Raw genomic sequence first — 24,213 nt, forward strand, 5'->3', positions numbered from 1 at the left:
TGAAGGCTGCAGGTACAGACTGAGAAGAATCATTTATCTCATATAACATATTTGGGGAAAGCACTGCCAGTGTTTGTGCAGTATTAACAGCAGCTGCACGCACTATGCGTACTGTAGAAATCAACCTTCTAATGAAAAAAATGCCTGCTTGGCCCACATTAGTGAAACGAGATGACAGTTTCAAAGTAACCAGAGCTCCTCACAGCACTGTCAGAATTTCAGAAAAGAAGAAACTAAGGTCTGGGGATCCAGAGATATTAGCTGACAGCATTCTTGGTGACAAAGGCTATAAATTCTCCCTTCTGACTGTCAGCAGGTACAATAAGATTCTAATATTTTTGCTTCCACTGTGAAATACTTTTGTGAGTAGAAGTATGGCATAGCCCTACAATCTTTTCCCCGTGCTCACTGACTATTTAAATGCTTCTGGAGAAATAATCTGATGTTATACAGAAACAGAACAGGCAGAGTCTCCAGAACTTCTCCCTGCAGACATCATTCTCCACTTGCTCAGGTAAGTTTTCGACAATTCAGTCTTAGACCTTTACTAAGGTCCATTCATCCCAGGTGTTGCAGCTTTCCTCTGGCACTGTCCCATGCTGATTATAGGCCAAATTCAATGTGTTCTATTGCCAGAACGAGCTGTTCCACCTTTCCACCTGGAAGCTTTTTGCTTTCATCCATCTGGTTTTTGAGTTGGAAAGGGATTAATTTCCAGTCATATTAGCCCTTGATCCAACTCAACAGATGGGTACACAAACAAGAGTGGCAATGTGAAGAAGGAAGTTGAAGATGCAGCTGGGTTATGGATTTTTGGAGCCACTATATACTTAAGTTGGACTAATATGCTTATAAAACTGTTAGCTCCTCCTTAGTTCTTCACTGCACAACAGCTAAGTGATCATACTGATTTTGCCCAGCTAAAACACTTATTAATTTTTCTGGAGAACAGTATTATTACTCTCCAGGAAATATCAAATACAATTATGTGCAAACTTGCCACAGCACAGTTTCTGTACCAGCAAACCAGCCTTTCAAACCACAAGCTCATAGGACATTTGAATGATCTGATAATGTAGTTATTTTACCCTCTAAAGAAAAGTTTAATATGTTTGTCATGGGTCAGTTGCAATGAGACAGTAACTCTCCACTAATTTCAGACATTTAGTTGATTTCATCCCAAGACCTGAACATATTTCTGTTTCTTATTATAAAAATTATCCATCTCCCCACCCCTTCACCTTTTTCCAATCCTGTACAATAATAACCACATAAGTAGCTTTGAGGAATTAACCACATGGCAAGACAGCAGTATGAGGAAGCCAACTCCTTCCCTTTCTTCATCAAAAGATCAATTTATCAGAACAGGTAACAACTGGAATTCCAGAGCTACAAGCCATTAATCAGAGCACTTTGAAGAGGAAACCTTTGACAGGTGTCTCGTTAAGACCACACCAAGCAGCTGCCTGCAGCAAGGAAGTAGAACATATGATCTCAGAAGTACACTCTAGCTTTATGTTCTGGTGTTTGGAAACAGTTTTATCAGGGGAAAGAAAAATGTCCTTGAACATGAGACAAATATTCCTTGGTTATGAACATGCTCACAGTACAGGTGAGTAGAGGATGAGATCCAAACTCTGTCACAGTTACTGTCAATTGGAGAAAAGTAGGCAGTGCTAGAATATGATTTGTCAAATAGGGTCAAATTCTTAACAGGTCAAATAACTCATGCATGCCTAGAAGTGCCAGCTTCTTTTCAATAAAGAGTTAAACATGATCTATGAGAGAATAAAGCTAGGCACTGTCCCCTCTGGTTAGGACAGCTCTTTTTTCCTTTCATATTCTCTCTGAAAGAATATATAAATGTTTCAGTACAATGAAAGCAGCAGAATTGGTGACCTTAACTGCCCAAACATACACAGCCTCCATTGCAAATGAGTCTTCACTAGGAATTTCTACTGAAGCAATTCAGTTCTGCCTGGAACAATTCGTACCATGCACTAAGACAGAAAGCAAAGAGGGAAAACAACACGAGCCAGGTTCATAACCCCATGGCAGAGAAAAGAGCTGGGGTTGGGTTTTCCACACACAGTGTGTGCAGTTTCACAGCTAACAAGTTGAGAGAATAATAATGTCACCATTGCCATTTATTTAATGACGCTTTGGTTTTGATTTTCATCATCCCCATTTTTTCCTTTCCTTCTGTATCAAAAGCTGAGAGAGTCAGAAATAAAATAACTAGCAATTTCAGGAAGAATTAAGCTATTTTTTTAATGTCCACACCAAAACACCAGTGGTAATAATTGTCTATCATCAAATACGAAAGCTAATGCGCATGAGAAGGAGCCTTTAAACAATATCACTTTTTTTTTTGTATATCTACATATAAGAATGTTTTCATCATCATTATAAATTGTTTCACCATCATCTCCTTTTGCATACCTGCAAATTACAAAAAACATGTCAAAAACGTACAGCAGAGAAAACATCAGCTTCCTTTTATGAATGTCAGCATTATAAGTTCTTAGTAAATTGTTACTCAGCTGGGTGCTTGAATGATTAAAACCTTCTGGGCTTCGGAAGGTATTTTCTCAGCAGGATTTTGTCAAATCCTGCTTGGTTCCCTATTGGAAGCACTTAAAAGAAATGATGTTATGTACAATCTGGCCACAGTAGATGTGTTTCTGTCATTTCAACGAGTCTGTGTCACTTTCAGAAAAGAAGATCAGCAGGCTGAAGATAAGCAAACAATTGGACGCATGATACCTATCACACCTATCCACTCAACCGTATTTTTGCTAACGCATATTCTCCAAAGCACACTGATAGGTGCCGTAGCTGGTGTAAACTGGCATATGTTTTGGTATTGTTAGGTATTTTTTCAAGAACAAAGAGCCAGAGAAACTCCAGCCATTCAAATAGTAACAGATGTTGACAACATGAGGATTACAAGGACACAAAGTCAAAATGAGCCAACCTCATTACCACCTACCTTACGTTTGTTTGTTGGACAAACATATAAGTAGCTCAAAATGGTCTTCAGGCCAACTTTATCATTCAGTTTCTCATATGTTGTCCCATAATCTGTTGACCTATAATTCAAAAAGAGAATTCATAAGTAAGAACACTTAATCACAAAACCACAAGCCACTTGGCAGTTTCTCAATGCAAGCCATACTTTACATAGTGGAATGGATCTCCGGAGTTTTTTGAATGATTCATGCAGTATATAATGATACTTAATTGTATACACACAGCATCATGTGAGTGCTAACAATTTACATTTAAATTAGATTAGGAAAAATTAAACCAGCATCTTCCCAAAGCACTTTAAAATAAACGTGTACAATAAGAAATGCTAAATTCTGTGTACAGAAGATAATGACAGTCAGAAATGCCAAACAGCAGACAGCAAGAGACCACAGTTATCAACTCATTGTATGCTCCAACCTCAGACTAAATTTTTTCTTAAGATAAGAGCCTTTTCTATCACACTGCAATGAAGCTGCTTCAGTTGATTGTCAGTGAAATTAGAGTTCAGTTTTCTGTGGAAAAAGTAACAATCTTCTGAAAAAAAACCTCACAATACAAGCATGGCAACTACAATATCCATCGTTTTATTCACACAGACTAGCAGATAGTATGAACACATGCCTTATTGCTTTAAGAGCAATGCTTTTCCACTGTCTGTAGGGAAAATAACGTATTTATGATTCGAAAATTGCCAAGAGAGATACAGACTACATATTTTGGGACAACAAAAGAAGCGAACAAATAAGACTGCACTAAGTTCCCATGACATTTAATCTCAACATCTGACTGGAAGAAAGATCAACTGTCAGCAGCAGTTTTGCAACATGCACCTCATGCTTGTCTGAATTATGTTTTAATAACCAAAGAATTTAGATAATCAGCCCAAACCTAGTACAGCCAGCCAAATCCACATAGGTATTTAAAGTACTCAAAAGCTACCATTAATAGTAGCATGGGTTTGTTTTGTTTGTTTGTCTTTGCCAAGGAGCAACATGAAGATTAGATTTTCGAATCATGTTCCACACCTACAGCTGACTACATTCACGCCATAGTTTCTGGGATTTCAGATTTTGCAGTCAGTATGCGAATAATATAAGGCAAGAGCAGCCTGGACTTTTTATCCACTAAAACAAATTCCACCAAGACACAAATTTGCATTGAAGTTGAGCTTTTCTATTCATGAAGTTTATTAAAGAATTAGCTTGTCTTTTTCTTTTGTGTAACAACTGGCCCGTGGTCTTTTTCCTCGCTCCCTTCTAAGAAATGTATGCACCCATGACCTTTGCATTTGACCTTTGGTAGTTAGAAGATTAATGCAAAACTCTCACCCACTGACTGATCTTTGCCTTTATAAGGTTATCTCTCCCAGGAGAGCACATAAACTAGCCCAGCTATTTCTTCAGTAGAGTGAGGAGGAACAACACACTACAATAGCCATGTCTGTTACTGCCTATTTCAGAGATGTTCTAGTGATCAGGTGCAGAAACCACAGCAGAAGGCTGCACACAGCCTTGCTGGCTCACTTGGGTCACCTCGCCCAGCTCATTGCTCCATCTTCAGCCATGTTTCACATCAAACTTAAGACATTCTTGTGAATTTTAGGCTAATAAACATTCATAATTTAAGGTAAGGATTAAGTTTGACCTACTGAGTTAGGTAAAATTATATTTTAAATGAAATCATCTACTTGCATCTCTAAGCAAGTAAATGATTTAAAAATGGGACTCTTCAAAGAAGGATAACAATGGAGTAAATTTGACCCACAAAACCTTTTTTGGAGATTATTAAACAGTCTCACAACAGTACAGCCAAAGAGTTGCCTAAGGTCTATTGCAAATTAGAACTGTAAGCCTTGTCTTACTTCAAATCACTTACTTTGCATTCATAGGCTTATTAACAGGTAATGTCATACTCATAGGGAAGTGTGCACTTCTGTCAACAACTATAACAAACAACAGAAATGCTGCAAGGAAGACTTGGAAAAATGTTCTTTGCAGATTAACAAATATGTGAGTGATAAAAGGAGCCACTGTTACATCTCACTCCCATTATCCTGTTCTAAATTAGTAATAGCTTGTCCTCTGGCCTGTTCAGCTACAATCTGCTTTTCCATATACCATTTTGTAGTTAACCTCAATTTTAATAGACAGATGAATGCTATACAGCAACAGATGGGCACCTGGAAGTGCTTTAACACAACAAAACAGTGGTGGGTGCACACAAAGAGCAGTGGAAGAAAAGAACTGTATCAAATTAAAAGCTGCATACACCTAAGGACGCAGCTGGGATACAACTCTGGTATCAACAAACTTATTCCTATTATATACGCATACCATAATACATTGATTAGCAGCCTAGGTATTCATCTTTATTTATTGAGTTTATAAAGCAGCACAGAATCCTATCAAAACCTGGAATAGTTGCAAAAGACAGAAGCACCTCATCAGGGTGCAGACAGGGTAACAGCATAGGAACATCAAATTAAATTCCGATTAATTGGAGGGGAACGGATACGTATAAAGCAACATTTCCCATTCTTTGTGAGGCAGGCTGCTTCTGTGAAGCTCTGCAGACAAAACTCAGTTTTACTGCATCTGTATAAAACAAGCAAAACAAATAGACGTCTATCTGAATCAACTGGAAGGACAAAACCAAGGACCTGTAGAGCTGAAAAACACAGAAAAGTAACTCTCATCTGCTGAAAAGCTATAGCTACTGAAATAACACATAACAAAGTGAACAATAGGATGGATTTTATTAGGTATATAGCGTAGACATGCATGCTGCAACAGTTCTCCCCCCCGCCCAGGGAAGGGGGTAGAGGAGAGTTGTTGAACAGGTCTCAACAAATAATTTAAATCCCTCTGTAAATTGTTTTCTTTCAGAATGCTGTAGGTTGACTCGCTTTATTTTGACAAGGTACAGTTAAGGCTACGTCAAAGCAAGTCCAGCTGCTTGAAACAGGAAGGTCTGCACAGAGATTTGAGATCTATGCCAGTGCAATTAAATGAGAAGAAAAAAAAGCAAGACACATTAGCACATTGTGGATGCTTCTGAAATGCAGATGAGATACACTAAAGGATAATATTCAGGAACAGAATATGTAAACTTCATTGTGATCACCTCACACCTGTCCCACTATTCTAGCTGTCATTAGTTCCATTAAATTAATCCCTATTTTTACTAGCAGCTCTTCAGAATCAAACTTCCTACTCAGCTGGTAAATAAGAACAATTTCTGCAAACATTCCATGAGAGAAACATTTTAATTATTACTAGTTTATTTATCAGTATAAAGAAAATTATACAACTGCAGTATGGAAACCACGACTTCCATGCATAATAAATTAAAACAGAACTAAACTAAAAACATGCAGAGTAATTTATATTTTGCAAACTGTTTGCAAGAAAGTTGACATTTAAATAGCTTCGTTATTATTCATTGACAGGGCTTTTCCCTCTTTTCCCGTCAGGGTAAATGACATTCCTATTACAGTATTATAATAAACTCCTGCACATTTTAAATAAAGTCACAGAATTCCATTAGTCCACCCACTGTCATGAATATATCTCAATCCAGTCTACCAATATTTTGCAACTATAATAGGCAACCTGAATCACCCACTAACACGAACCCTATGGAAATTTTCTTCCTTCTCAAGAAGCACAGACAAATTCCGAGGACTGTCAATTTGAATATATAAATTAAGTGAACTCACTAGCAAGTCACTGTTTACTTCCTTTCATTTCAAATTTAAAGTTGTCTGTACTTAATCTAAAAAAGCTGCTGAAGATGAGAAATATCAACCTGTTATTGGTTGGTTGATGTTCCTTTTTGAAAAGATCTTTCTAGAACACTCTTAATAGGGAAAAAGAACATTATATACCAGATTTAAGCAGGGTAACGTGACTTCTACTATTCAAGTATCATTTTCTCCTCATAAATATTCATTCAGAAGCACTTTCCTTTTGCCACCAGTCATGACTGATCTTGTAGACTAATGTGACTGCTTTTTCTCCCTCCCTACCATCAGAAGACTGCCCTATGCATCATGCACTCACCCTCCTCCTTCCCCACAATTTAATTTGCTGCTCTATCTGCTCTCTGAGTGGCAGCTAGCCCTGGTAGGCAGGGCTAGGTACAACTGTAAGGTGCTTCAGGAACAGCAGAATAAGCAACGGGTCATGATGAGAAACAGCATAAAGAGGTGGATTCTAGCATATTTTGCTTCTGCATGTGAATTCAACCCTAACAAAACTCAGTCATTTTAAGCAAAAAAACCTGTCATGATTATAAGATTGCCTGTTCCAACCTTGTCCATAACTACATTTGCCACCTGGTTTTCCTTGGAAGAGACTGGCCTGTTGAGCATGAGATTCACCAGCCACTGTTGTATTAATCTCCGCTTGAGCAGTTTTTTGGATAGAAGGAATTTATATTGCAGAAGGCAGAGCTGTGGTGTCAGAGGCTGCTCTTATAAAGAGCTTTCGCTGAATAAGTTTGTGAATAAAGGAATCGTTAATGTATTTTAAATGATCTTGTAGGTCTTACTGTGAAAAATAGCAGAGCTGGTAATGCAGGAACCTTTTTATGTTCTTGCATATGATATTTCATGCCTAAACTCTACCACAGAGTTGTAGAGTTCTGCATTCTTGCTTTTGGGGGACGCTGTATCCTCAGGTGTTTTTCCATCATCAGTTAAATTGAAACTCATTCCTTCATGGCTTTATAGCCAAGTAGTAAAGTTCCCCATTGATTTTTGTCATGCCATGCTGTTTCACAAAAGCTAATAACATCAAAGTCGTCTTTAAAAGACAACCATTTCAGTTCACTTGTTCTACCTATTAAAGCCTTTCACAAGTCATTGATAAATGTCACTTTTGGCTCAATGCCTGTTTTGATTTAACTGCTTCTTGAGTAACCCTGGAAATGACCTGATCTTAGCTTCTTGCTGTTCTTCATTTTCATAGCAAGTTACTTCTGTTTTTTCAGAAGAATTATCTAGCGTCACCTGAATGTTTCTCACCACTTGCTGACATTCTAACCCTTATAAACAACTCTCTAAGCCCTCATCCACTTCCAACCAGAAATCCACGGTTATCTCAGAGACAGACATTCTGAAGGAAGATATTTCACCTCTTTGAAGAGCAATTGCAAAACGTAAACACAATGAAATCTGCGTCCCTGGGCTTTTCATAAGGACTGCTTCTACAGGAAGAGGCCACCCTCGCCCTCATTTACACATTTCCACCCTGTCACACTCTGAATGACTGCCTCCGGAGCATGAAGGTTATCAAGTTAGGTAGTCTGAGACCTAACACAGGACTTTCATTTAAAATGCTTTTATCTCACGACTATCCAGGGCATTTCTACACTGAAAGATTTCTTGTCTCTGCCACACTGCCTCCTGTCAAAGGCTTTTTGGCTCTCCAGTCCTAGCCCTATTGTATATTTATGCCCTACTGGCCTTTCTAATCTGACAGATGTATCAAGACTCACTTCTACCTATAACTTGAGCCCTTTAAGCAGGGATTAACATAAAACGAAGCTAGTTCAGAGAGGTGTCTGTTTTTCATGGGTTGTTTTGGTTGCTTGTTGTTTTTTCCTTCATAACAGTTTGGATCAAGAGGGCAACGTTAGCAAGTTGCCTGACAGCAGAGACAAGGCAAGGAGCTAGTTAGCATTTCTTTAATTTAACGTCTGTAATGACACTGCTTATGTCACAGAACTAAAAACACTTCAAATTTACCCTGACAGGTCGAAATTAACTTTTAAAGACACCTCTAGGGGAAAGAAACAGAAGAGATTTTATAACTCAAGGGACCCACATGACTCACTTCCTAAGTGAACACATCTGCAATGACTTTTTTTCCTCATGAGGCCCTCAGCAGGCTGGAAACTATTACTATTCTCATTTTCTAGGTGAGGGAAACTGAGGAAAAGTCTAGATAACTAATTTTTACATTTCAGGACAGTCTGTGACAGACTCAAATGCACATTCCTTCAGGCTCCACTGACTTCCCACTCCATCCTAAAGCATAAACTTGCTGAGGTTTTGTGTGTGTAAATAAAAACTGAAAAGAGCCTTAATATAAATGTCAAAAGGAAGAAATGTAAAATCAAATACAGTTTAAATAGATATTTTAAAAGAGAAATTAACTGCCATATTGAAATCATCCTGCTCCTAGTTTGAGTTGTGACTACTGCTTTTGGTGGAAATGAAGCTATGAGTTTTTATAAGAATTTACGGAAATGTGTAATGTTTGTCCCTTCTGGGAAAAAGTAGTTCATCACAAAGTTTCTCACCTATGGAAGCTGCCTAGAAGACATGGAGGGAGGGAGGGAGTTTATATACTGAATTAGATAGCTATTCAAAATCTTAACCAAACAAGAAGTAATGGAAATAAAAAGGGCCAGGAGGGGTTTCTTTTAGGTGTCCTCAATGAGTTGTTTTCCTTCAAATAAGCAACTTAACCACATTCTTGATGACAGTTGTAGAAAGATAATTTGGTCAGACTCCCTTCACTGCTGCTTCAGTTGGGAGTTACTCAAACTAGCAACCTAAGTGAAGAATATTTTTCCTCTTTCCCTGTTTCCAGACTAGGTGGCTCTCAGGACTACATCATATCTGAAGCACTACCACCCATCCCCTCTGCATAGGTGTAATCTTTACTACACCTGCCAGAACCCATAACTACATGTCTAAACCTCTATGTGGTAAAGAAGTCTGTAGGTATGGGATGCAGTTTCACAGCCGTCTATGCTTTTTATCAACCAAGGCTGAACTGAGCAAACAGGTGAGATTCAGGGAAACACAACCATCATGGCAGAGCTCACATCTCTGTGAAGCTTCAGAAAAACTGTAGCATAAAGTTTAGATACTCAAAGAGCAAGATCAAATACCTCAGCAGAAAAGTATATCAAATTTTAAATAGATGGAAGTGGTATACATTTCTATCTCCTTTAGATGTTCTCTAATTTTAGATGTCTGTCCTGTGTTGCTTGACCAATAATCCAATTTCCACTGTACTGTGAATGCATGAGAGAAGGGTTGGTAACCCCAATGCTGGATTAGAATCAGTAACGTTCAGGAGCTGATATACACTAGAAACTGAGATATTGTTTATCCTTGTGTATCTGACTGTATAACACACTTAAGCATTTTCTCCTTCTCTGTCAAAGTCTACAGCACTATTTTTCAATATTCCAGCATTGTTTTCAATGAAGGAACAGATCCTGACATAGGGATTAAGAGCTTATTGGCCACAGATTCGTTCCTTGCTACCTCTGAAATTTGGAGGAGTCTGAAGACTGCAGATGGAAGAGCAACAGTCCAGAAGATCTCATCTGCCTTACTTTTTCTTAAAAAAATAAGAAAAACAAAAATAAACCCACAAGGCTAAAATGCAAATCTCCTCCCTTCCTGCGTCACAGCATTTTCTAACAGAAACAACTGCAGCTTAGAATGAAATAATTCCCTTGGGCACAGCATGACTTAAGGTTTATGGTCATAATCAAAAATACTCATCTTAGGTATGGTGAATACTGAAGTTGCTCTTCCATGCATTTAAATTAACAGATGCCACTTAAATTAAAAGAATTCAGACAGACTAATGATTCTCCCTGTCATATGTTTACACTGGGCACTGACATCTCTGCACTCTTAATGCTAAGATCTCGCTTGTAAAGTGATTCTTTGAGTGTTGTATCTTCCCATTTCCACCCTGGCGTGGTGTAAATCACACAAATAGCTGGGACCGTAGCCCAGTAATCATCACACTATTAACTTTCTAATTGATGGTAATGGCCAGAATAAATTTCAGGCACCCCAAGGGGTGGTTAATGGATTTTGTAGCTTGGGAGCAGAGCAACAGGAAGCTTTTCCATTAATCAGTGAGATGAGACAGTCATGTCCTACACTCCCCACCCCATCGTAACACTGAGGTCATAGCGGCTTCATTGAAAACATGAGTGTTGCCAGGCCAAAAAAAAAAACAAAAAAAAAAAACCAAAAAAAACAAAACAAAACAAAAAAAAAAACACAAACAAACAAAAAACAAAAACAAATACAATGCCAAAAAAAAAAAAAAAAAAAGAAAAATCCTCCAAACCTCATGGTGGGCTGACCTTTGTTAAAAGATCTGAGTGCTAAATCAGAGAGATATTAGCATCCAAAGTCACATTGTACATCCAGAAAATAGATTAACTCATCTCTAAAAATCTGGATAGAGCAAGAACACATTGGAAAAAGATTACACAAAAATATATTTCATACTGTTTCACCCCACTAGTATCAACGTTATAATCATCCAATCCATTGCATATTTTATAATACAGTCTGGCTCTAGCTCCAAAGGAAAAAAAGAAAAGCTCAAATGAAACAAAAAGAAGAAAATGAAACTCACAGTTTCAAAACATACTAATCTGTCAAGATTTTATTTTGAAAATATTGTGATTTTACCTGACTGATACTGCATTTCTTAGGAGAAAAACAATCCATTGAAAAGATTTCTATTAGTCCTAGTAGTGAACAAGCAGCCCCATTAGTTAAACTGTTACCTTGTCTACCATAACACCTATGATGTCAGACACCTTCCTGATGTCTGAGCCTTGAATTCTTTGTAGCATACATATATGAGACAAGACAAGTACTGTACCCATGAATCACTAATTACTACCTTAAAACATGCAGATACAAACATTTTTGTATCTTTTTTTCTTTCCAAAACCACCTGAAAAATGCAGCCATACAAATTCTGTCAATTTAAAAGAATATACATCACCTGGAGCCATGCAGCTGCTTTTTTCCTTTCTTGGTTGATAGGAGCCTATTTATCACTATGTATCTCAAGAATCAGTGGGGTTATAAAGCTTGCTATTTATAGGTACTCTAGGAGTACTAGCAAGTGCCAGTAATTTGTTCTTTTGACATCTAACCTTAGGTCAACTCCAGTAGTATAAGATGGATTTATTTATTTTTTTACAGGAAATGAAATGAAAGTACACAGCAGAAGATTAATACAATATCCCAGGCCTGAGGAGAACGAATGTTCCCAATCATTCTGCAGGAAGAAAAAAAAATGGTCAGTGGCATGCGCCACATATTAAGAACAGAGCAAGATGTGGTCAAGGTGAGGTGTTAAAACAGTCTATTAGAGAACTGATACAGTGGCATTTGTGCATAAAGGCAATACAGTCTAGAAATGAGCTCAACCCCTCCAGTTCTTTGATTCTGAAAGTCATCTAAGACAGAACTGTCTACAGATAAAATAGTGTCTTCTTTCTGTGCTACTGGCAAATGATGAAAAAAGAAAAGTTGAAAGCTGGGCCATAAATCCCACATCAGAAAAAATCTTACAGGTTGCCTCTTTTCTCTGCACTGCAAAAAAAATACCTTGTACACATCTCTGGCTTTGAGAAAATAAGGACTGTAGATTGAAAGATTTTGACAAGATTCCTTGATACTAAAATTATTACTGATGGGTCACATTTTTCCATTACTCACAACTAAAACACAAGTGCCTTTACAAAAACTATAAAATTGGACCAGAAGATTTTTTTCCCCATACCATCTGCTTTTAATTTATTTAGAATTAAAACAAGAAAGGCCTTTCCAAAGCTACAGGTGCCCAAAGACATTAATTATACAATCTCATCATTAAAATTATGTTTCCAGTAGGAACTCAGCCAGACACCTGAAAAAGTCCTCCTACCTTCTAATCATAACAGACCTACCATTCTCAGCCTCTACCAATTCCCTGAATGCAGACATGTCTTCCAAAGTACTTGCAAAGTCTGCAAATTTCAGCTTTGCTAACCCACCTGTAACAGTGCATTCTTCAGTCACTGAAGGATAGTTCTATTTAACTAGTAAGCAAATAATTGCTATACATATACAATTGCTATAATTGCTATACAAAGATAATTGGCAGCAATTTCTCTTACCTGACCTTGAACAACTTCTGCCAGCTATCTTCTTCCTCAAATTATTTAAAGTGTCATCTATGCATTCTCAGAGGCCTTCTATGAAACATCCAGTAGCCTCCTTTCTGTCAATTAAATTAGCATTAATTTAAAATTGCTAAATTTAATATAGCAATGAGTCTAAAGACTGCAATCGCAATTAGTGCATCATGTCTGTCCTTCTCTATTGCCTCAGCACTGTAACCTCTAATCAATTTGATTTCTTCCTTTCATGGAACCCCTTAAAATGTCTACTTTCCCCCTCAAATCTCATGCATAACAACAAGGGCCATGGAAATCCCTGCATTTGTGTGCAGTTCCATGCACACGCTCCCTCCAAAGACAAACACTTCCAGGCTAACTTTCATGCAACTACTAATGCAGCAAACTCAGACTGCCTACGCTCATACTGATAAATGCTCTACTGGACAGGGAGTAGGTGGTGGTGAAAACTATATGGGCCCACAACACTCCTGTTGTAGGAAGTAGAGGTTGCATCAGTGGAAAATAAAATATTTCATCCATTTGATAGACAAGATACTAACGTTTACTTTGAGGCTGTGGACAATGCATCCTACTTAGCCTCTAGCCCAAACAAGAATATATTTATTAAGTATTATCCAGTGCCACATTGAAGTACTCTATGTCCCAGAACAGCTGGCTAAAGTCATGCTAATTTCACCTGCATGGGAGCCAAGTCCAGTAGAACAAGAATTATTAATTACAAAAGATTCCAATCTGCACTCTCAAATTACAAAGGTCACACAGCACCATAAAGCTAATTCCCTCAAATAGAACCTTCCTAAGTCACTAGACCATTGTCTGGGAGATGCTTGCCAAGTCCTATCCTTCTGCTTCATAGAAAGTCACTGATAAATGCCGACAAAGTGGATAGTCTTCAATTTAGTTTTGATTTATTAGGACCTACTTAGGATAGATAATTTAAATAACACCTGCTGCAACAGCCAAGCACTGGAACTGCCATGCTAGATGGCAGAGAAAGGAAAGAGACAAGAATGGGTGCAAGATTTAAACGTGAAGTCCAGCTGGAGAACAGACATGCTTACAGCAGAAGGTATCTTCAGAAACCCACTTTCAACATTCATCCACGGGCTGCCTCCATCTATTACACAGATTGCCAGAAACCTGATAATTTGTTGCTTAAAGGTCCAGCAGCCAGTGAAATAAGACCAGATAACCATGACCAATTCCCCTAGGTCTCCACAGATCAAATCTCTGCCAAAAATACCACTGAATCACCCTTCTTCTGTGGATTAAAATTTCAACATCGTAAATACACAGAGAACAGTCCATGATTTTTCAGTGATTGAGAACAAAGTTTCCTGTTCAGCCTATCTACAACTTAAAGTGATTAAAGCACCTTAACTTTCACATCATATGCAGCTTTTCCCCCCCCCATCTCCTTTCCTTTCCCCCTGTTTCAAAATTTATGATTATGATTCAGGCTGATTTCAATTTCCATTAATAATATGTGCAACTAATGTACATTTAAGTGAATTTAATCATGTTGCAGGGACAGGTTTAGCTTAAAGCAGGCCTTCACTTATAACTATCAAGTAAATTTCTCTTGAAAAGGTCAGTTTAACATTTAACAGGGGGACCATTTTAGACAAGTTAGAATTTGATCCACTTGTTTCAAGTGCAAACACTCTTCAAGTCAGCTTCAGTGGAGGAATGTCAATCATATGAGAGAAGTGTCAGACACCCAAGGGAAAAGGTTTACTTATACCTCCACACAGTCATCCCAAGGGCTGCTGAGCAATACAGACAACACTGAACCTTGTGTGAACAACCTTGGAAGCTACTGACAGGGGTATTAGGTGTGTATCAGTAAGAATTATTGTTGCTCCTGCAGAGGCAGTTCAGTTTTCCAGGACAGTAGCAATACAAGCAGAAGAAATACCTGCAATCCATTTCAGTGGCACCTTCAGCATGGCCCACCTCACCTGTACTTAGGCAGGAAAACATTCAAGCATTGCCATGACCAGCCTCAGCAGCACACTGACTCAGTATCACATAACCTTTATCAGTGGAACCTCATAAATTTCCCAGGTTTATGCCACAATAATATATAAGCGTATGAGCAAAATGTATTATTTGCCAGGTGTGAACTTAGGTTACCACTGATAGCTCTAATTGACAATGACACAGAATATTAGCAAACATCCCAACTCCTTTGCCTTGAATTTGCCAATACATTTATTTAACAGTTCTTAATACTTACAGCAGAAAAAAAGAATATGAAGAAAAACACAATAACCTTCCTTCTTTGAGACTTTTATACTCTAACAGATCCCCATTAATTGTTGCTTTCCAGACCAAGATTCCTGGTCAGCTTTATCTTTCCTTACACATAAGTCTCTCCATATATTGGTCCATTCTAATTACTTTTTTACTAAACCTTCTGCAGTTCTAACATACTCTTTTTAAAATAAGATTGATCAAAACTGGACACAAAAGGGTATTAATATTACTATCGTATGGTATATGATACAAAACAGAGGTATATAGTTTTCAGATAACCCAAGAAAGGTATTAGTCATGATCTATTAACGGATATTATCAAGAAGGAATAGCTTACCCCGCCCCAAAGGTAAGGACTCACTGGAAAACTCACAGATGGCAGCAATCTCTAAGTAGAGATGTTTCCCTCTTGGCTGCCAGTCCTTAAGTGTGGTTAGGGAGAGATGGACCCTAGGTCCACTCCGTCTGGTCACACAGGTGAACTGACTGCACGCACCCAGCTCTCAAGGCTGGCCATGCCCCTTCACCAGATGGTTAATCATTGGTGCAAGGCAGGACATAACACTTCCCACATATACAGCACTGCATGATATGTAATTACAAACATGTTCGAAGAAACAAGATCCCAGTTCTTGGGAGTTTCGCTACTTGTAAGAGCTTCAAAATTAAATTTCTGTCATAGGAAAAGTGGCATATAACTGATGTGAATCATAATTTGAGCCCTGAAGTTGCTCAGCAGACTGAGAAGCCTACTCATGAATTCTGGATAATCTTTTTATGCTAAAAACCTGCATATTCACACCTGCTAGGAGGCACAGAGACTCATCCTGCTGGGAGGCAGAAAAATATTCTGCGAGAACCAAAGCAAATTGAAGCCAAAAATGGGGAAAAAGCAACCCCTTTCCTCTTCCTCCTTTGTAACTTGCAGCTGGTTACTCTTGGCATTATTGCAAAATAGAAACCACAAAATAAGCCAAAGCATTTGGGTCACTGAACCAGAACCTGTAGGGAACATGGTAACACAAGATCTTGTAGCATCTCCACGTCACTGATGGAGCCTTTCCTTGTTGACACTCACTAAGATTAAGACCATCTGCTACTTTCTCACCCATAAAGAAACGTAATGGGTCCTAGTAGATCTTTTCCATTATAAAATGAGTTTTTCCCTAATGGTGTTTTACATCAGGGGACACTTTCTGCACAGAATCTAAACATTCTCCAGGGACACATCCCAGCATCCTAGCCAGCCTGTCATTTGGTGACAAATTTCACAGTCTTACTGCTACTTATGACTGAACAGTTTCAGAAGCATAGAATTCATCACCAAACAGAAACAGCCTCTCTCCAACCAGCTGAGTAATTTCATCATGGTCTAAATTTCCCATTTAATCCCAAGCTCTTAAAGAGTCCTGGAGAGACCACAAACAGTAACTTCGACATCTGCACCGTCACTGCCTGAATAATCATTATCTTACAGGCTTCTGCTTCTGCCTGGAAAGAGAAGGGGGTACAGGCTGGATTGGCTGGTGGAAAGACATCAAAAGATCAAATATAAAACTGAAATTCAGTCATCTGCAGGGTCACCTTGAAACATTTCGGTCACTTGTTTTCACCTTACAAAATGCCAAAACAAAACTGTTCAGAACAAGACTCCAGAACAGAATTTCCTGGCACAATATAAGCAGTGGAAGGAGAGGAGAGTCTATAGCAAAATAGTCAGCTGAAGTACTGATGCTTCCGTAGCTGTCTGAGCATTAAAACAACAGCTAGGGCTGCTATTGCCACAACCACCAATATACTGAAATCAAATTCTCTTTTAGAGAAGGGCAAACACAGATACAGTCATTTTCAAATGATAGAAAACGTCCATTAGGGGCCTCCTTCCACCTGAAAAAAGCTTCCTGAGCCACTGTATTTCTTACTAACGTGGGGCTATGTTCTCTTTCAGTCCTTCAAGCTCTGCTTGTGGATATGATAGAAAGAGGTGTTTAACAATGCAGCAACACTCATGATTATGGAGAGCAACAGACTCATTGGCAATTTGACCAATCAAGATGACAAAGAGATTGGGTTCAAAAAGGGAAGGGCTCTCCTAGCAGCAGTTCATTAAAATGAAAATGAAACTGCACCTTTCCAGTGTAACAAAAAGGATTTACTGGTCCATAAATGGCAGGGAAAGAGAACAGCCTGAAAAAGCTCAATTATCAGTAAGATATAGACAATAAAAATCAGATATAGGAAGCAGCTAAGACTGTATTGGCTCTTGCACAAGAAATGGACAACCAGGGTAAAATTCCTGATGCTGTTCTGTCTGTATGTTTTATCCTGAAGGACCTTCATATTCTGAGGGCTATGACAAGGTGAGCAGGAAAAGGAATCTTATTCTATAAGGAAACAGTACAGAAGGAGAAATGGAATTCTTTGGCGACTGTATTGTCACCTCTCAAACACAAAGTCTCTTTTGTCCCCATGAGTTGAGGCTACTGATCTAAATCAGAGGCTAAACAGCCTTTGCATGCTGGACTTGTGCATAATGATCAATTCCTAACTCATCTAAAAAAAATTTTCAAATAAGAAGCCTCCTCTGGGTATTCAGGAAGGGAGATACTGGTTCAGCTAATTAGACATAGTTGTCATAGCAGCTAATCAGCATACCTACATTCATCCCAGTGATTTGTACCAGTAGGGGAATTGTTCCAAAATGAATCAGGGGACTAAGACAGCACACCTTTGGGAATAGCTGAATCTAAATCTTTGGCTGAGCAAACAAGAGATGCAAGAAACGAAGGAGAAGCTGAGAATAAAGTTTAGTTTTAGAAGCTGGAAGAGAAGATGAACAGAGGACATTCTTGTGGCAACTGACAGACTGATCAGCAGCACTGGTATGGAAGGCAAAAGGGACTGCTTTAGGGGAAGTACTGGTAACTAAACACAATAAATTATGAATCCCAAGAAGTCAGTCGAGAGTGCAGCAAATTACAGCACTGGAACACAAACAGTAAATCATGCACCTCTGCCTGAGGAGCTGAGGAAAGATCTCTGCTCTTAATTTCCAAACTAGCCCTCTCCACAGTTTCAACAAACAGAACAGTCTTTTTTATGGCAAATGAAGACATTCTTACTCATCTTCTCTGGGGCTCTGGCAGAAAGGCAATGCTATCAGTGCATCTTCATTACTGTACCACTGGGCATTACATCAGCTGATAGTGCTGACACATTCTGCCCAATTCAGAGGCCAGCAAGTTCATATCTTTGCATGGCAGAACTGTATTTTCACAGGACTGCCAGTAAAAATGGTGCTGCCAGCCCTGTTCCTACTGAGAATAAGTCTCTGCAGTTTGTTTACATTAGGACATTACAACTACATTTTAAGCATTGATCCAAATTTTTGAAAAAAATTATTCTGAGTTCAGTGCATCATTAACAGCAATCCTGTGTCTTTTAGTAGGACTGCTGTCAGCTCGAGATCTGGGCAGGCACGATTCACCTTCCATTGGTCTGTAAGTGGTACAGCTTTTCTTCTGCTTTTAGAAACCACATACTGGGTGCAGCTGGTGACTTAAATAAATAAATGAATAAATCAAGACAACTACAGGCATCCACTATTATGCAAGCCATGAAGCAATAAGAAGACCATGGCACCTTATTGTAGGGGAGGAGGATGTGGGCTTGGTCAGTATAGGATGCCTGAGAATTTCTTTGTCTCCCAGAGGATGTACAGTGATTCCAGTAGCATATCAGCAATGATAACCACTTTTGCTCTCCATCAATCAAGTTTTCCCACATGCACCCATTTAATTTCTTTGATACAGTACAGGAGCTGCCAGACACTGAAGTATAAGAAATCCTTTATCCTGAGTCAAATTCTTCCTTAGAGTTTACATCTGCCTTAGCATCTCCAATCCATTAGACAATAAGCTGATGCATACTATCAAGGCATGTGAGTTTGACGCTCCACAGATCCCTGTCGGTTCAATACTCCAGGTCATTAACTTCAGCCCCTACTCACAACACTTCCAATTTCACCTAAATCAGGTGACAACAGCAGATGGTGTGAACTCACCCCAAGCAGCAAAAAGAGTCATCGCCTGAAGTGCATGCAGCACTGCCTTCCCCAATGCACTGGGCTCACTGCTGCATGCATCTGACTTGCTTGATTTTCAGATGCAAGTCCTGATTTTACAGTAGGTGCGTAACTCATAAGTAGCCAAATAAACAGAAAAGAACATATCATTTTGCAAATGCTGATTTAGCTTATAAGAACTTTTTTTTTGCATTTATATTTGCACAAAAGACAAAATAAAGCAGAAAACTTCTTTTAGATAGGAAAAACTGGCAATGAGCCTGAGCCAAAGGCTACTGCTAATGAGAAGTCAAATTTACCAAACTAGGGAGGAGGAGGTAAGATTCAATTCTCCCTACATCACATTCAACCAGAAGAAGGCAGGACAATCATCATTACATACATTTAGAAATTTAAACCAATTAACAAGCCAAGAAAGTCCTTATTGTAAGTTCAGGCACATTAATTAAATAGAAGTCCCTGCTGTATTGAGTCATGTGTCCCAAGCAGCGGGGTCTTTCTTTAGTCAAGGTCATTGCTACCACTCTGAAGAGAAACATTTCTGGGGTAGTAGAAATAACATGGCCAACCTGAAAATGCTACAGAGATGAAGACACACAGGATGACCACCTTAGCCCATAGTACGGCATCTTCCAGTAAGCAGTTTGTTACAAAATCTATACAAGTTCACCAAAGAAACAATATTCTCTTCTATTAACCACCGAGGCTTTCCAAAGCCTTACTATTTAATTACTCCATTCCTGAAATGGATAATGCAAAGCTTAAGAGCAATCTGTAAAACTCAAAGACGTTATGTTTTCCGTCTCCATATGGAGTTCCTTGCCCCAAAGGCTACAAACAAGTGCAACTTTACAGTCATTTATTTATTTATTTATTTTCTTTTACTTCCATAGGGCACTCTGTCTAACATAGCAAGTGGCAAATTAATTTCATAAGATAAAACACAGCTGAGGGAATTTGCTGAGGGAGGCACTACTTTCAGAGCAGCCCTCATTGAAATTAGAGGAATTTTAATCGCAATGTGCATGTGTGCACACAAAACAGTTGTGGCACATTGAACTACCCTCCAAAAAGCCCACTTTCAATTAGTTTGTTGCTGCTGCCTCTGAAACAAGCTGAAGACTAGGCCAAAAGTCACAGCATCAGGAACACACCATGACTGTTATGAGATGCCCATGCCTCAGTGGAGTTCAGCTTTCTTTGTTGAGAAGCAGGTAAAGCTCAATACAGCTGGTACATCATCTCCGGTGAAGAAACACTCTCAAGCAAGGGACCAGAAGACCTAACCAACATCTGAGGACTAACAGCACACCACAGATAATCCATACATACAAAACTAAGCTGTTTTATCTCTATACAAGTTCTTGTGTGTGTGGGTTTTTTGTTTGTTTGTTAAGAAATTCTAACAGCAATTCTGCTAATCAACAAGCTTTGTTTGCTCCAAGAATCTTACTCCATCTACTTTCTAAAGGAACTGAGTCAGCAGCTTTCTTCTGAAACAATAAAGAGCATTTGAACGTAAGAGAAGCCAACTGACAAACCCAATGGCTTTTTAATGGTGTTAATAGAGGGGATGGACGATGAAATTACACTTATTACAACCATGACCATTATTTTCTAATGGGACAAAGATTAAATAGTCTTTATAGCTGCACTTACTGTATTTTCAACCACCTTTTCTGTTTACTCTGCGTTTTGAAGACATTATACAGCTAAGCAGTAATAGCTATCAAAATAATACTGATAGGAAGAAAAGCCTAACAATAAGGCTGATGCTGCTTTAATTCCTACAGACAGAAGTCGCTTACAGAGCAGATCAAATGCCAGTGGAGTGTGGTGTTTGACTCAAGTCAGTGAAGTAACATCAGCTTTGACTAGCTAAGAGCTTATTTCCTATGCAGCTTTTCTAAACTTTACCATCTTCACTACAAAAATAGTTTCCTACCCCAGCTTCAACACTTCTCATGTTCTGCCCACCTTATTTCATCATTCGTCACATATTTCCTTATCTTTGTTTTGCCTACCAAAGCACTATTCATATACATACCAAACTGTTCACTTGCGACTTCAAGTATTTGTTATACATGTGACCTTATTGGGAGACATTTAATGTCAAGACCTCCTAGGATATTCTCAGACTAGATTGTATTAACACATTTTAAGATTATCAACTTCAGATTTGTGCATCTGTGATAATACTGTGCATCTATTCTTTTAATAGAAGTCAGCAAGTCACCATGCTAGCCTTGTGCTGCATGGAATCATTTGGAATGGAAAACTTAAAATAATAACGTAAAATTACTTTAGGATAATGGAAATGAGCAAATTTAGGTATGAGATGCAACTACACTACAGTAGCATCACTTGCAAGGTAAAAATTCATCTACACAGAGTCCTGTACTACCATAAAAATATCAAGGTGGACATGGGTCAGTGCAGAAGTGAGTTTAGCTCAGTATATTATCTCTGATGATGGCTAAGAACAGACATCTACATAAGAATTCAAGAAACAAGAATCCCTATTTCTCTCAAATACTATCACAGCCTCCAACAGTTGGGATTCTGTGATTTTCTGTGCCACAGAAGGCATCTTTAGTAGCCACGCTTGGGTTGTTTCTGCTGCACAGAAACATCCTCAACAGCATGACAAACTGTTGAATCTTCAATTTCTCTTTCAGTTCTGTCCAGAAATTCCATACTGCATGCAGAGAGAAGCTGAAAATTGTATATTGTCACAAATTCTATCAATCCAAATCAGAATCATAAAATAAACATTATTACCTGGTTTTAACTTTCATTATAAATTCAACTCCCATATCCTTAGTTTATATATTCAACGATCAAAACAGTCTATTTTAGCCTCTTCACAACAGGACATGATGCTTGGTTTCCTGCCTATTCCAACTCCTACACGTTCCCTGATCACAGCTCTTCACTGTACTGTATACAGTATGGTTAAGTAAAGCCTTCAGCCCTTATCCTACTATTATGCTTTGTTGGACTAAAATACATTTCTTCAAGTCAGCCCAGCTCACTAAACAATCCATTTGATCACTGTGACAATCTCAAGTCACAGCAATTCACTATGCTGCTTGTCTCAAAACTTGAAAATTACACTAGTAGGATTTATTACCAAACTAATGGTACAAATATTCTATATCACTGTACCTTGCAGAATGCTATTAGAAATGCCTTGCAAGGAGGAAAAACCCTCACAGATGACTTTTGAATTTGCTGATTCTTGATTACGCCTAATATTTATCTTCCAATTACCACAAACCCAGGCAGTATCCTGTTCTCTGAACCATGCAGCTCTCTTGTATCACAGCAAGCTCATTCATACTTCTGACTCAGATCACAAACTGGATTGATTATCTCACATAGAAACACTAAGAAGTAAAATCCCTGTTCTGAATCCAGGACCATCCTGCCTCAATCAAACAAATTACTGTAATGAGGAAGAAAAGTCAGGAGATCAAAAATAACTCATCCAATTTTCTCTTAACACTGCTTTTGGCTTTCAAATTGCCGTTGTGCATCACCTTAATAAAGCGCTTAGGGAAATAAATCAAAAACTATTAAGACACTTGTGATATCACACTTGTTTTGAGTAACATCCACATCTTGAATTTACAGTACATATGTGCTGAGTAGGTGGTGTAGTCTAAAGAAAAATATTAGAAAAAAATGCATTGGCTTCTTCCTCCTTTGGCTCCTTTAACGGAGATAAAGCACTGGGACTGTAATGAGCTTTTCTTACAAAAGAGTCAGCACTGTGAAAGCTGTTAACATACAATGAGAGATTACAAAGAATAAGACCATTTACCTTTGAAAAGGGAACACTTAGAAGGGAAATTTACTGAGGTCTTTAAGTTTCTTTCTTACCACCTCCATCGTGACTAGCCTCTAAATTTTATGCTGCCTCATAACAAGAGAGCACATCGTCACTTGAGCGTTGGCAGGGAAGCAGAGAAATGATATTTCCACAATGCCTGTAGTCAGCACACACTGCTCACAGCAAAAAGAGGTCAGTCTTACAAACCACAGTTGTGCTTACCGGAAAGGGCTGATAATTTAATAGCCTATAATACATATTTTAAAACAGTTACTCTTGTTAATGTGGCAAGTCATCAAAATTCATGCTTCAGGGCATAAGCTGACTTCTGTAGTAGGGCAAGAAAAAAATTATCCCAAAGATAGTAGGATTCATATCAAGAGTTTAACACTGATAATAGCTGTCATTTGTTGGGCAGTGCTGGAGGCAGGTTAGGAAAGATAGCAGAACACCTCTGAATACTGCAGCAAGGAAAATTCCCTTGGAGAAAGAACTCTGCAAATGCTTCACATTGTTACCTACCCTGTAGTAAATATATACATATATATATATACACACACACATATATATATGTGTGTGTGTGTGTGTATACACACCATGGAGAGAGAAGGAAAAACATTTTGATTCTGCCTCCCTCATATCCCAGAAACTACAAGATCAGAGCAGCTGAAGATATAAAAACTATTAGGAAAACAAAGATCTTTATGAAGAAATGAAACAAGAAATAAGTGTGATTCACAGAGATTTTTGTTTTGCTGCTGCCTTTACTGTTTCTCTCATTTAGTAGCTCTCTCCTGCAATGCTCCACAGACTGTAGTCATAAATCCACTTGTGTTGATGTCCCTCGCCTGGAAAGGAAACAGACTATTTATCAGGAATGGTATTGAATCTCACTTCTTTCTACCCTTTTGAGAGTATTAGATTCTCTTAGAGGAGAACCCAAAGCAAAGATGTTGACCTGCACAGATCTCCAAGAGTCTCTCAATACTCCATACAGGACTGGATGCAAACACTTCAGAGGTTTTTCTCACTA

General features: G+C 38.5%; 1 protein-coding gene across 3 annotated transcripts in view; it reads right to left on the reverse strand.

Moving 5' to 3' along the window:
* Positions 1-24,213, reverse strand: part of LOC140253836 (VPS10 domain-containing receptor SorCS1-like) — a 271,593-nt gene that overhangs the window by 149,349 nt on the left and 98,031 nt on the right. For all 3 annotated transcript variants that reach the window (XM_072339820.1, XM_072339819.1, XM_072339821.1), the window contains exon 3: positions 2,993-3,092. In XM_072339820.1, coding sequence (XP_072195921.1) covers positions 2,993-3,092 — 100 coding nt within the window. The remainder of the gene's footprint in view (positions 1-2,992; positions 3,093-24,213) is intronic.

The sequence above is a fragment of the Excalfactoria chinensis genome, chromosome 6 (assembly GCF_039878825.1).
Source record: "Excalfactoria chinensis isolate bCotChi1 chromosome 6, bCotChi1.hap2, whole genome shotgun sequence".
Lineage (NCBI taxonomy): Eukaryota > Metazoa > Chordata > Aves > Galliformes > Phasianidae > Excalfactoria > Excalfactoria chinensis.